Source organism: Branchiostoma lanceolatum, chromosome 1, assembly GCF_035083965.1.
Source record: "Branchiostoma lanceolatum isolate klBraLanc5 chromosome 1, klBraLanc5.hap2, whole genome shotgun sequence".
In the NCBI taxonomy this organism is placed as follows: Eukaryota; Metazoa; Chordata; class Leptocardii; order Amphioxiformes; family Branchiostomatidae; genus Branchiostoma; species Branchiostoma lanceolatum.
The window spans coordinates 5,775,320-5,788,812 of NC_089722.1; the positions used below are offsets into that span (position 1 = coordinate 5,775,320).

The 13,493-nt window shown below is 40.6% G+C and overlaps 2 protein-coding genes across 2 annotated transcripts in view; both read right to left on the reverse strand.

The window, feature by feature from the left end:
• The window catches only part of LOC136430862 (uncharacterized), a 77,343-nt gene extending 74,285 nt beyond the window's left edge, over positions 1-3,058 (reverse strand). The window contains exons 1-4 of the mRNA XM_066421913.1: positions 2,425-3,058; positions 1,645-1,799; positions 1,024-1,197; positions 43-247 (exon numbers count right to left, since the gene is read on the reverse strand). Coding sequence (XP_066278010.1) covers positions 43-247; positions 1,024-1,197; positions 1,645-1,799; positions 2,425-2,943 — 1,053 coding nt within the window. The 5' untranslated portion in view covers positions 2,944-3,058. The remainder of the gene's footprint in view (positions 1-42; positions 248-1,023; positions 1,198-1,644; positions 1,800-2,424) is intronic.
• A 5,913-nt stretch (positions 3,059-8,971) lies between these two features.
• Positions 8,972-11,238, reverse strand: LOC136425189 (uncharacterized). Its single transcript, XM_066414352.1, has 3 exons — positions 10,675-11,238; positions 9,747-9,875; positions 8,972-9,159 (listed from the first exon to the last, which is right to left on the reverse strand). The coding sequence occupies exons 1-3, from the start codon at positions 10,781-10,783 to the stop codon at positions 8,972-8,974; spliced, it is 426 nt and encodes a 141-aa protein (XP_066270449.1). The 5' UTR covers positions 10,784-11,238.
• Between the last annotated feature and the right edge of the window lie 2,255 nt (positions 11,239-13,493).

The window sequence follows — 13,493 nt, forward strand, 5'->3', positions numbered from 1 at the left end:
GAGCTAAACCAAAGTAATAAAAGTAAGTAAGTCTGTACTGACCTTACTGAAGAGCAGTCCAAGATACCCGCTGCGAGCGTAGAACCTGGAGATGGAGTCCATCTGCCTCACGCTGGTGGTGAGACCCGGCAGCGCGGTGTTCAGAACCATGACAGGTGTGCTGTCGTGATATAGCTGTTCCAGGTGCTTACGGACAGACTCCAGGTACTTTACCTTGTCTTTGGTCTCGTTAGCTGCGTCGGTGATACTGGAAACGAGAGGATTTTGGTTTAGTGCGTAGTCCAGTGGTTAGCAATCTTGCCTTTGGAACTAGAAGCCCCGGGTTCGATTCCCGGCTGTGTCGCTCATCCGACATGCACGCTACCGGAAAGGGTCGCAGTCCTTAGGACAGGACGTTAAGCTCTGGCCCACTGTTCATCGTGCTTGTCGAAAAGAGCCAGGGGAATTTCCCCGGTACAATGAACCTGTAAATACTGTACATAGCGTCTGTCTTCTCTGTCACGACCAGTGGAAGATTAGCTCATCTGTTCATTGAGTTCATTTGAGATAAACTGGTTCGAGATCACTTTTCTTTCCTTTTTTTAATGCATTATTTCACCATCTATTGGCTAAAGTGAAATCCTCAATACTGATCAATATAGATCAGTACATGTATAGATCAATCACAAGAGGTGATAAAAACTGCTTTATTTCTAAAAGTAAAGGAAGAATACGTAAGGTAACAGTTACTCATTGACAAGCAACTGGATAGATTTTGGAAACGGTCAGACATTTCAGGTAGCATTATACACTACCTTTTGTCAATGATACTTGGATATAGTCACACATACATACATACATACATGGTCACACAATGTATCCTATCAGTCCTGGATGTCTAACCTTCAGTGACGTACAAAATAAAGAATTTTTTTACGACAACACTAAATTTGAAAAGTGGCATGATGTTTTCTTTGTGCAAAATCAATTTACTCTAATGGTAAAAGCTTGTGATAGGATTTGAATTTGATCTTTTCAACTGACCATGCGTCAATAGTCTTCCACTTCTTGAGCAACTTGGACTTGGCAGTGATGAGGATTCCAATGACGTTCTTGCAGTCTTTGCTCTTCAGTTGTTCTGTGATGTTGTTCAGCGTCCTCTGTCGTCTACGCCACCTTTCCAACTCCGTCAGCGGGCCCGCGTTCATGTCCATCAATCTGTGGGCAAAATAAAAAGAAAATTCATGAGCACATCCAAATACTAAGTAAGGGTTTTGTACATCTGTTCCACCTGGAAACTTGCAAAGAAAATGCAGCACAGGGTACCGGTAGTTATCTTCCATTAATTCATTAAAGGCAGAATCATGAGACAATGTTGTTCAACTTGTTGTTTTCAACAATGTCAACAGTGAGTTCTGAGGCCTCTTTACATTGGTTCTTTTATGGGTTGCATCTTAAACAATAAAATTTTAAGATCATTTCTCAACATAAATGAAAGTTGCATCTTCAGTTTGAAAAGCTTTATTAACACAACAAAATTACTAATACAGGAACTGCATAAGGTCTTCTACAACTTTACATACACAAACTTTTGTATACAATAGTTTTATCTTCAAGCTGTACTGAGCATCAAATATATGTGGAGTTTATTACAGAATACCATACCTCTCTTCAGCACTTCCATCTGCCAGTATACTGTCTATTGTCATGATCCAGTCAGACACCAGGGTCTCGTACTCTCCCACAATCGTCTCATCAAATGCTGCGGCTCGATATTGCTTGAAGTCGCTGCTCACAAGGATCTCGGGTTTCTTCAACAACTGAAAAAAAGGCAAGATTGTCATTACTGCTCATTTTGTTGTGTACATTATTTTTTCTTTAACTTATGGACAGATTTTCTTCTTGTAATTGTCATTTCAATAGCAATATTGGAATGACAATAATAAGAATACACTTTGTCAATAGGTATCTTTGAGCATCATTGGTAAACTGTTTTAAACACATCAGCGTTGTTAAGTAAATAAAAGTTGTGTAAAACTGGACTCTGACTGTGTGAAGTTTCATTTGGTAAACACTCACAATGTGATGGACCCCTAATCTTGTCAATGATAGCGTGTGGTGGGTTCTTTAGTGGGACTCCTCTCACTTAACATCCCATCCAGAGCGATTATTCAAATGCATATCAAGATTTAACGGTCAAACTTATGAAGCAACCACAAATGCAACTGTAGGTGTTATTGGTGCTTTTGTTGTTGTTTTGTTTTGTTGCTATTCTTTTTTCAGTTATCGTTTGTAGTCATAAATAATGGCATCAGGGAATGTGATACAGAAAAACAGGCGTAAATCTATTTCCAGTGAAACCGACAGGAGGGGGGTTTCAAACCAAAAAATCTAAACAATACGTTAACAATACGTTAAGCTACTAATTGTTTTGTAATTGAATACCTGTTGCGTTGCTGAAGTTGAGGCGCCATATTCAGACAAAACCCCGAGATATTTCTCCAAGTTGTGGACACACTGAGACGCCTGGTCGTCACTACACTGCCCCCAGTCCTTCTGAGCCCGCAAAACCGGCAAGAAGACATGGGACAACAACAGAGTCAGATTTTCCGCCGCGCTTTGCTTCAACTCCCCGCAGAATATGTCCCTTTCCATTCGCACGGGGTCAACTTCTTTGTTGGTCTTGAGTCGAAGGAAGTACAAAATCAGCGTGTTTTCTACACTGACTTTTAGATTGGCCAGAGAAGTCGTGATAAACAGATCGCGGGTGGACAGGGTCCCCTGCTGTGGTTTGTCGCAACAGCAGAAAATCTTGGCCGGGCCATTTGGGTTTAGAAACTGGTTGATGAGTTCCAGGGTTCGAGGCTCGCACAGAAAATCCTCGAGTAATGTGGGATTGTCGAAGCCACCGATGTGGAAACTTTCCTGGATCTTCGTGGCGATCCACCAGTGTCTCTCGTCCATGGTGATCGGGAGTGGACGGACTGGAACTGAGAGGGAAAAGTTGTCTAAACTTCACATCGTCTCGTCAGCTCGAACTTTTGAAGGAGGCCGCCATTTTGTTTGGGTTGTCATGAACGACGAGGAGCGACCGGAGGGTCTACCGTAGGTTTCCTAAACACCAATATGGATGACTGCCGCATGGTTATCCTCAATTTGAAGTAAATCTGTGGGATCAAAGTGATTTTAAAAAATAGTCGAATAACACGTACTATCTATTATGTATATAATAAGCCAGGTTGTCGCGTTTGTATATCGAATAAGTAACTCAAGAACCCCCATTTTGACCTTTACTCACCTGCCCGAGCCAAGTGGGGCTATTTGATTTAGCTCCGTAGAGATGCAGTGTGGCACAACATTGGTCCCGTGGGACCGCCCCAGAAAAGTTGGATGGGTGCTAATGAAAGGTAGACATAGCCAGCGGGCAGTGGTATCCAGACCTATTTACATTTGATATAGCTCCCGAGTCTCCTCTCAAAGACTCGAGACTCGAGAGCAGTATAATAGGTTTGGAAACTTTGGATACCAGGCTACTGTCGTACAAACGACCATGCCCACTACTAGCACCAAATTAGGCACAGCCTCATTACTCGAAAGGGTACCTACTGGCTGAACTTCAAGGTGAATATTCAAGGTGAATAAATGAAAGAACGAAAGGGCTTTTACTATAACGTTGAACTTGAACTTGAACTTTATTGAATCACCACCTGGCAGGCATTTAGCCTGAATTGTGTTGGTGTTTACAAACTTCGTTATCAACAATATTTAAAAATGTTATCCAATTCTGAAAACATACTTAAAATTCATATATAACAATTTTGCTTAAAATTACAAATTACAGACATTAACTATACAATAATTGCACGATGAGTTAGGCAGACGTCATACGAAAGTTGATGCATATGGGATATAGTGCGTTAATTGTGATTCAACGTTACTGTCGTTTGAAGAAATGTCAATTTTATTTTATTCGCATTACGTTATGTTTAAAGAGTACCAGGCAGAAAGCAATTGCTTATTCAGTTATTGAAAGCCTTATCCTCAAAACATGTCAATATGTAAATCCGAAGGGGACTGTTTACGCTACTGATTCTCCTCAGTTTAAACTGTTTGAAATAGAAACGAGAAGAAGACTTCCTCCCCCATCCACTGTAACTAACAATAACGAGTTTTTAACTTCTTTTTTTTTCTGGATTAATAAGATTGAATTTATTTTTCTTTACATCCCTTCATGATAAACGAAATAAAGGGCTGGCAGATTCCACTAGGAGTTAAATTTTTGCTCAATAATAAGACCCATTCATATCAAGCATATCATAGCCGGTTGAATTAATTTAAAGATTTATCCGGCTAATTTAGCCGGCTATCTTACCCCAATATGAGCTCAAATTAACCGGCTAATTAAGGGTATTTCGGGTTAAATTGAACCCCGCCACCACGGCAGCCTCCTTCAAAAGGAAACTCTGGACTGTTTAGGCGGCCCACACACGCATACGTACTGACCCTAACCTCTCGATGCAAATACCATTATAGACATTATTTTTTAATCATTTATATACTGCCAATAGTGTTTATGTACACGTGCTTAGAATATCATTATAGCTTGTTATACTGTCACTTGTGCTGTATTGTCCTTGTCAGCAGGGCAAGCCCATTGTAATTGGGCTAGTTTGGGCAGCCCTGGCTGTGTGTACTGAACAGCCAAACCGATAAATAAGATAAATAGATTTAAACATCAATTAAACATTAATGAGATTCAGAAATGCGGTAGCGGAAAATGTCATACCGACAAATTCAAACATTTTCTACTCATCATTTTATTGAGAGTAAAGAAGAAGTTCTTAAACAAACGGATTACATGAAGAAACGGCTTATCATCAGCAAGATGTTTTAAAGAAAGGTCTCTCCAACAACTTTTTCTAGTTGACATCAATTTCACTTCAACAAAATGACATGTCGAAATCGGAACTTCTATACCATTTAATTCTTCTAACAGAGCTCATTTCGTTTACCCAATAGCATGAAACGTTCACGGTTACAACGCATAATTTTTACTCTCTACTTCTCTACTTCTAAGCAAGTAATCTCAATCAAGATGTGCCAAATAAATGAATGGTACCATAATGTTCATTGATGACCCCCTAATGATATATCATACTTAAATGTGCCTTAAAATCTATGACAAAGTGCAATGTACAGTGCGACACAATATACTTTACATTACTGTTGTATGCTCAAGCTAGACGGGAACAGCTTCCACCCTGAGTTATCCACCAGGCATCAGTCCCCTTATTTATCATCAGGCACATATACTGTTACCCAGGTAACTTGTATCAGGTAACTTGTATCACTACGCGATAACATCCAGATAGAAGAATGAACGTTTAAGACTTAGAGTCTCTACTTTGCGTCGTTGACTGGTTGTAAACGAGCACCAAGACACAACCGACCACAACAGCTACTGTTTTCCTTAACAAAAATAACGAAATCACGATCATTGAAAAAACGTTACACGGGCCAATTCATGAAATCAAAATGAGAAAACTGTAGTCACAAACAATCAAATACAGACATATTTGTAATGTAAGCAAGGTAGCACTACATTGAATCAACTTCTTAAAAATCAACATTCACAAACTACTTGCACTATGATTAACTTTTCAAATGTACCCCTTTCTTATGGTGTCAGGTATAATGGGGGGGCTGTAGCCTGCCATTATGATATGTATATGAAAATCAGTTGATTTCTTTATTTTGGCCATGATATCAGTGATATCCGCCGCTGCTAAAACAAGTGTTCCCGGGTTCAATCCCGGCTGTGTCGCTCACCCGACATGCACGCTACCGGAAAGGGTCGCAGTACTTAGAACGGGACGTTAAGCCGTGGTCCACTGTTCATTGTGCTTGTCGAAAAGAGCTAGGGGAATTTCCCCAGTACAATGAACCTGTAAATACTGTACATAGCGTCTGTCTTCCTGTCACGACCAGTGGAAGATTACCTCATCTGTTCATCGACTTCGTTTGAGCTAAACTGGTTCGAGATCACTTTCTTTTACTTTTCGCAGGGAAAGTTTTCCGGTAGCTGGACCTCCTGAGAAAAACGTGGCTACCGGAAAACGTCATGATAGAAACTGAAAGCTCTGTTTGAATATTCACACACGGCCAATGAATCAGTGAGCCAAATACCCTTTTTTTCAACGAGAGAAAGGCCTTGGAGAAATTATGAAGAAAGAAATCCTGAAAATGGAGATTTGACTTTGAAAACAAAATAATCACGGAGTACGACGTTTCCGGTAGTCGATACAGCCGACACAGTCACAGTGCTCCGGAGTCCTGTCACACCAGCCGTGAGGAGAACAGCAGGGGTGATAGCTGTCGGGGTTGCATTCGGCCGGGCTGCCATCGTCTGCAGGGTAGTCTGGTCCACATAGAAGACTATTGCGCCACTTCTTTACAGGAACTGTTTTAGGGTATAAACGTAAAACACTGACAGATCCGATATTTTGAGACAACTGCAAATGTTTCTAACGTTATGCGCGTTTGTGTTTTCATGCCAGACCTATGGTATCATTTTCGTGTCACAAGTTCGTACTGAAAAAGGTACTTTAAATGATAAATGTTAATGTGTCTACGAAAATCATCGCGCCATTTCTTAGAAGCTGTTCGAAAAAAATAGACGTAAGGCATTGCCACTGACATTTGTAAGCAAGCACAAATATTCACATGTGTCATTATCCTCTCATACCAGGCCGGTCGCTTGAATACATGTCAAGCAACGACCCTGTCGTACCGGCATGCGATCCGTCCTTCTCTCTGCGCTGAGCAACCGTCAGCCGATTAGATAACCGTGTTACCTGCTGCGGCCAGGCAGACACTTCGGTCAGATTAGCAGTTACAGTGGTCATCTTCGTCGTCTCCAGAAGTCGGCTTATTGACATCTTTACGTCCAACAGATCAGCAGTTGTCTTCTCATCTTGTCGACTGACTGTCACCGCTGTTTCAAAACAATCCAATGTCATATCATACATGACAAAACGAAGCTAATGTTACATTAGACTCCTCCCCTGATGCGTCGCCAAAAAGATTATGAAACTTCAGTTCTAACATACTAGGACAGTAATCTCTGGAATAATCACAGCACTCACCCAGAAAGATAACAGTGACCAGCAGACAGCAGTTCAGCACTAGGGACAGCACGGTGATGGTCTTTTTTATGACGGTGGTCCAGACTCGGGACTGACCAGGGCTTCTCATACCCACCCCTGGGATGTAACCAGTGGCGGCATCATCGGTGGAAGTTTCTGTAGAAAATATGGATGGAAGTCCAGCGACCTTAGATTTGTTGATGGAACTCTAAAATCATTTCGGACGTTCAGAAAATACGTAAATTTCCTAAGATTTCGAGGACAGATCACTAAAAATTGTTCAGGCCGATGAAGCTATTTTTGGTGTTTACATTAACAAAAAAGTAGTATTGAGGTACATATCCGAAAAGGGTCTGATAATACGCACATACACATGTGCCTATATGTTCACACATCTAATTTTAAAAAAAACGTGTGTGCTATTGTCCGAAGAAATAAATCTTGTTTTCAATATGTATACATTTCTGTAGCTGTAAAGATAGGAACGGAATAGAAAGAATCTTACAACCCATAAGAATTAATGTATGATATTTTTAAAGTACGACATATCCTTACATACTTCTGAAACAGTATGGAAGTTAAACACACTTCACTGACAGTGGACTAGCCCCCTGCTACAATGATTGCACCACAGTGTGGCCCAGGGCTATGAAACGGAGATGGGCACCGCCCTATACATCAATAATGGTGTGGGAGGATTTTAACTTAACTAACTAACGACACATCCTACCTGACTGTCCTGATGTTTCTGCAGTCACGTTCAAAACCTTAGCCGCCGTCGTGTCGATATTCAGAGCCGGGGCGGGCCTTGTGGTCGGAATCCCCGAAGTGGAGACAGCACAGGCCTCTTCGTAGATGTCTTTGTCCATTCCGAACAGCCCTCGTTTAGTCGCTCGCTCACACCCGGGTCGTTTGTCCACGAAAAAAAAATATTCCAACTGCTAGCTTGTTTTTATCTTCTTTCTTATGCCCTCTTTAATTGTCTGAGTACTATATAAAATTACATGAGTTGATTCATTGTATCGACGTATCAGAAGTACATTGTACTTTGAAAGTCAAATCTTCAAAGGTTATTGTCATTGAAGTCTTTTCACATGATTCCTCTTATGTACTGATGTGATACTTGTGTTTACTGATCTAAGATTCCAATATTTTTGAGTTCTAAAACCTTGCCATTTTCGCGCGTACCCAGTGCCGCGATGAAGCCATAGGTTTAGATCGTGGGCTTCGAATTATGTCACCTCAAGGTCAACAAAACAAATCTTCTTGAATTCACAGCTGTCACTTTTGTTTTGTTTTGTGCTGTTCTTGATAACCTTTAATCACAGATCCTCAATAGCTGTGAGCATAACGGACAGTACGGTCGATCTTCTACACTGGTAACCGTCAACGTTATTTCTTCTGACTACCATGGCCTAAACAAGACGCAAGTTTACTAGGGGGGCTTAAAAGTTGCACAATGGCGATACGTTATAGAAAAGGAGATTTACAAAGTACCCTTATTGTTGACGCTGTGAGGGTGTTAAGATTATTCTTCTACATATGGACGAGACCTACCCTCCAATCAGAGCTTTGGAGGGAAAATAGTAACATTTTCTGACTAGTTGGCCCATTTCTCACATTTTTTTTCACAGCTAGCCCTCCGAAGAAAAAATGATAGAAGGAAAACAACACGATTTCTCGTCAAAAATCTGATCGCATGTCTGGCACAACCAAGGAATTAGTAGAGCAAATAGTAAGAAAAAATACTGAAGTAGAATTCAGAACAAGGCCATAAAGAAAGTGCGAAAAAAAGAAGCCCTAATAAATAAACAAAGTAAACATGGACTTTGAAAACTGAAAAAAAATCACGGAGTACGGCGTTTCCGGTAGTCGATACAGCCGACACAGTCACAGTGCTCAGGCGTCCTGTCACACCAGCCGTGGAGGGAACAGCAGGGGTTATAGCTGTCGGGGTTGCATTCGGCCGGGCTGCCATCCTCTGCGGGGTAGCGTGGTCCACATAGAAGACTATCGCGCCACTTCTTTACAGGGACTGTTTTAGGATATAAATAATAATAAGTTTTTTGCAAGTTCTTGCCCGTAGGCTAATTGCAAGTACATGTAACATGAAAGGACGGACAGACAATATATAACAATACAGCATGTGACTTTTCTAGTCTAAATACTAACACTGAATTCTATCTTATTTGGGTTTGACTTCTTTTTCCGAGACAGTGGAAGACGAATGATCCCACTTTTTCAATCATGTGTGGGTTTTGTGATGTTAAGAGGAGAGTGGTTTTCTTTTTGTCTGTTAACATGGAGAAATTTGGATGGAATTTGGTGGCCTCTTGAAACAGCGCCTTTCTTTCTTGATTGTAGAAGGGTCAATTTGAAATAAAATGTGTTTCGTCTTCCACTGTGCTTGACGTGCAGTATTTACAAGTTCTTTCGCGCACAGGTAGCAACATAAACATTGACAGATCCAGATATTCTGAGACAACTGCAAATGTTTCTATGCGCGTTTGTCTTTTCATGCCAGACCTAAGGTATCATTTTCGTGTCAAAAGTTCGTACTGAAAAATGTACTTTAAATGATAAATGTAAATATGTCTACGATGCTGCAATTATAGCACTTACTTTTTGAAGTAGCCGTGGCTTGCATGTCGTCTGATTGGTTGTGCAGATTCTTGACGTTGACCTCTAGCGTCCAAGTTGTCTTCTCTTCTGGCTGGCTGACTGACAGCTTCAGGTGCAACACTGTCACCGCTGTTACAAAACAACACAACATCATTAGCGTGAGAGTTCGTCAAAACCCTGGCGACAATTTTCAGTGAGTTCTCACATCACAATTACGTCGTATTTTTGCATGATGGACGTTGCTATACATTGTGCTGGTGTTGTTTGAACTAATCATGTATAGAAATGACTAAATGAATTGACTTTCAAAGTCCGATTTTTGGGCCCTAATATTGCTTTGGTTGCCTTTAACAGACTGTGGAATACAGGAAGTTTGTTTTGAATTGCATCACTCAGATGTTAGACGTCCCTTGCCGGCGGTAGACCAAACAAAAGGCTAGGGTCGGCCGGTTTTTACTGTCGGTCGGGTAACCACAGGATCTTTTTCCTATGCCTTACCATAGTACAGAGTTACAACTTTGTTCCAACGCAAAAAAATTAGCGCATTGAATTTTCTACTGTCCTATTGCAGTCTTGTTCAGAATCAGAATTTAAGTGACCTATGCAAGTTACTTCGTAAGGAGAATCAAGGGAAACCATTCAATGGAGGCCTTCTAACCCTCATTCAGTGGAGACGGCGGGTGATATAGACTTCCTGGCCCTTATGACCAATTGCTGATGTCACATGTTGTTAAGTCACGTGCTCTAAATGATTGGTCACTTGTAGGGTCGTCGACAATTCAATGCGCTGCTTTTTGGAGTAGGAAAAATGTTTTAACCTTATACAATCCACCATTGTGTCAGAGATTTTTTTAAAGACGATGAAACTTTATTCACTTCGTCTATCATAATAGGAGAACAATACATTAAAAGATCACACAGCACTCACGCAGAAAGATAACAACTCCCAGCAGACAGCAGTTCAGCACTAGGGACAGCCCGGAAACGGTTTTCATCCTGGCGCTGGTGCAGACTCGGGACTGACCAGGGCTTCTCATACCGACCCCTGGGATGTAATCAGTGGCGGTATCATCGGTAGAGGTTTCTGCAGAAGATACAGATGCGAGGCCGGTGACCTAAGATTTGTCAATGGAACTCTGAAATGCCATCAGGATTAGTTTAAAACATACATTGTGTTCAGTGTGTATTTACTATGATTCCGTGCTGTCAAGGGATGTAAATTCTCAATCAAGATTTCTAACTACAAAAAGGAGAGTAGAGGGTAATTTATCATTGGCTTATGAATTTATGACAGTTGTGAAATATCAAGGTGAATATTCGACTATGAACTTCTATGACATGTAACGTTACATACATGCCTGCGTACATACATCTATTTCATCATTAATTCTAACATAATGTGGATTAAATCTATACCTTAACGTAATGGAATACAACGTTTATTGCAAGACATTAATATTGCTTGTTACGTATAGGTACTTGTAACTGTAGATTTTAGTGTACTTGTTGAAATACTGCAAAGTAATTATTAATCAAGCGTAAGAAAATGACACTTTCGCAACGCCATACTGTGTAGGTATAAGACTTAATGGCATTACATATACATGTCTGTGTACGTATACGTAGGTTAGAAAACAATTACGTGAGACTCAATTGTTCTGCGCCCATATTGATTTTCAAAACACACCAGAAAATTGTATGATTTTATTCATCGGAGTGATATTAGGTCAGACGCCATAAAAAAAAAACATGCAGCGTATAAACAGACACTCATAAACAATACATCTCACATGTGGGCCCTAAATTCACCTGTATCGCCTAAAGCACAATATTCAAATGTGAATTTTCGATAATGTGTACTCATGATGATTTCGGGGGTTTTCTTTTGTGACTCTTTCGGCACACGTTGCCAGGGTGTGTCAACCATTCGACGTATCTCTGTTTCTCAAATTATGCTTTCCACACCTTCCCATTTTGGGACAGAAAAACACGCAGCCTTTGTGTATAATAAGGTCGGCTGAGTATTGGGTATTTCTTGTAACGTTACACAGGTAATTTCTTGTTGCCCGCGAACGTTTAGGTATTGAGAAGTTTTGTTAATGATTCAGTATATTCAAATCTATAAAAGAAATGATCATGTACAAATGCTGCTGTATGAATAAACTCCATTGACATCAACCTGTTGGGTTACATAAGTCCGCCACTTTGATAAAACAGTGGATTTTAGAACTCTCTAGTGCAGTACCCCGAGGTAAGCACAGCTTCGATATACAGGAGTGCATTATACAGGGGGACGTTGGGTTGGATATCTGTTTTGACGTATCTTTTCAGGGTGACGGAATCATGTACCCTGTTGGAATTATGTTAGTAGACGTTATGACATATGGAAAGGTACAAGGATGATTTTGTCAATATTTCATACGTGTACGCGAGCCGTGGTGAAGCCGCATTGCACTACCACTAGCTACTTGAAAAAGCATGATGCTTCACCTCAATTGAGGATGCCTGCTTTACTTTTCTTCGTCGTTTATGACGTAAATTCGGTGAAGACGAGTTCATTTTAGTCAATTACTCAATGCTACAGTGCTGTCTCTGAATTTGTTAAGAGTGTCGAATACCGTACCTGACTGCTCTGTGGTTTCCAAAGTCACGTGTAAACCCGTCGGCGTTCCCGCGCCGTCCTCCAGAACCCGGGCGGCCCTCGTGAACGGAATCCCCAACGGAGAGACATCATAGACCTCGTTGAGTGGGTTGTTTTCCATTCCAAACAGACCTCTTCTCCCCGCTTGCTCGCTCCCTGGTTGTTTGTCCACGAATGAATGAGATATCTCTTGCCCTGCTAGCTTGTTGTCTTCTTCTCTACGCCCACTTTAATTGTCTGTGTGGTATCTTACCTAACAAGAGTTCGGAGACCTCATATCTCCATGAAATTTTCTGATCATGCAAATGACTTTTAACATTTACAGAGTCTATGCTTGATCATGTACACCTTTAACTTACAGATGTCGCAATATTGAGAGCCCAGTGAATTACAATTTAGATGCATTATGACGCTTTGGCATTAATTATGCTAATCAGGAAATCTATTTGTATGATTGGCATCTGTTAATGTTCCACCTGCCATAAACTATATTTGAGTCCTATAATGGAAAACACTGCAGCTATAGATTTTTCTCATTGATCATGCACCAATTTGCATAATTTGTACTTCATTATGTAGCATGTACATCTCTGTCTAAGTTATATGCATACTAAATGTCATGAAAATCCGTCGTTCCGTTGTTCAGTTATTCTCCTTAGAAGATTTTTACAAAAACCATCTGCCACCATAGTACGTCCAGGTCAAACAAAACATAAAGAAACATTAAACGGATGTTCTACAGACAAAGGAACATTTTCATGGAGATACCAACAACACAGCCTGAAGTAAGTACAGGATAAAGATAAAGATAAAAAAAAACAAGAGTCCGTAGGACACAATTCTCCGTGAAGTATTTATAGTATGTACAAGTATTGACCCACACAAATTGCATCTCTGCTCAGTCCAAGTAGTGTTTTAGAGCAAGTAAAGAAAAAGCGTTTGTTTATCTTTTTCTTTCAATACAGGAGTGGTCAACCTGCTGAAAAGTATGTTTGTACAGCATGGCACAGATGGGATCTAGAAATTCCGGGAAAAGTCACAAAGTTAGATCTAGATGGCCCCTTTTCAATTATCAACGAACCATTCAGCCTTACAACTAAGATGTA

What these genes read in the sequence shown, in the direction of transcription:
- LOC136425189 (XM_066414352.1), bottom strand. Translation starts at nt 10,783, where the DNA reads ATGAGAAGCCCTGGTCAGTCCCGAGTCTGCACCAGCGCCAGGATGAAA. An exon ending in GGGAGTTGTTATCTTTCTGC is followed by an intron (nt 9,876 to 10,674) that starts GTGAGTGCTGTG and finishes GTTTTGTAACAG; the next exon opens with CGGTGACAGTGTTGCACCTG. An exon ending in AGCCACGGCTACTTCAAAAA is followed by an intron (nt 9,160 to 9,746) that starts GTAAGTGCTATA and finishes ATCCTAAAACAG; the next exon opens with TCCCTGTAAAGAAGTGGCGC.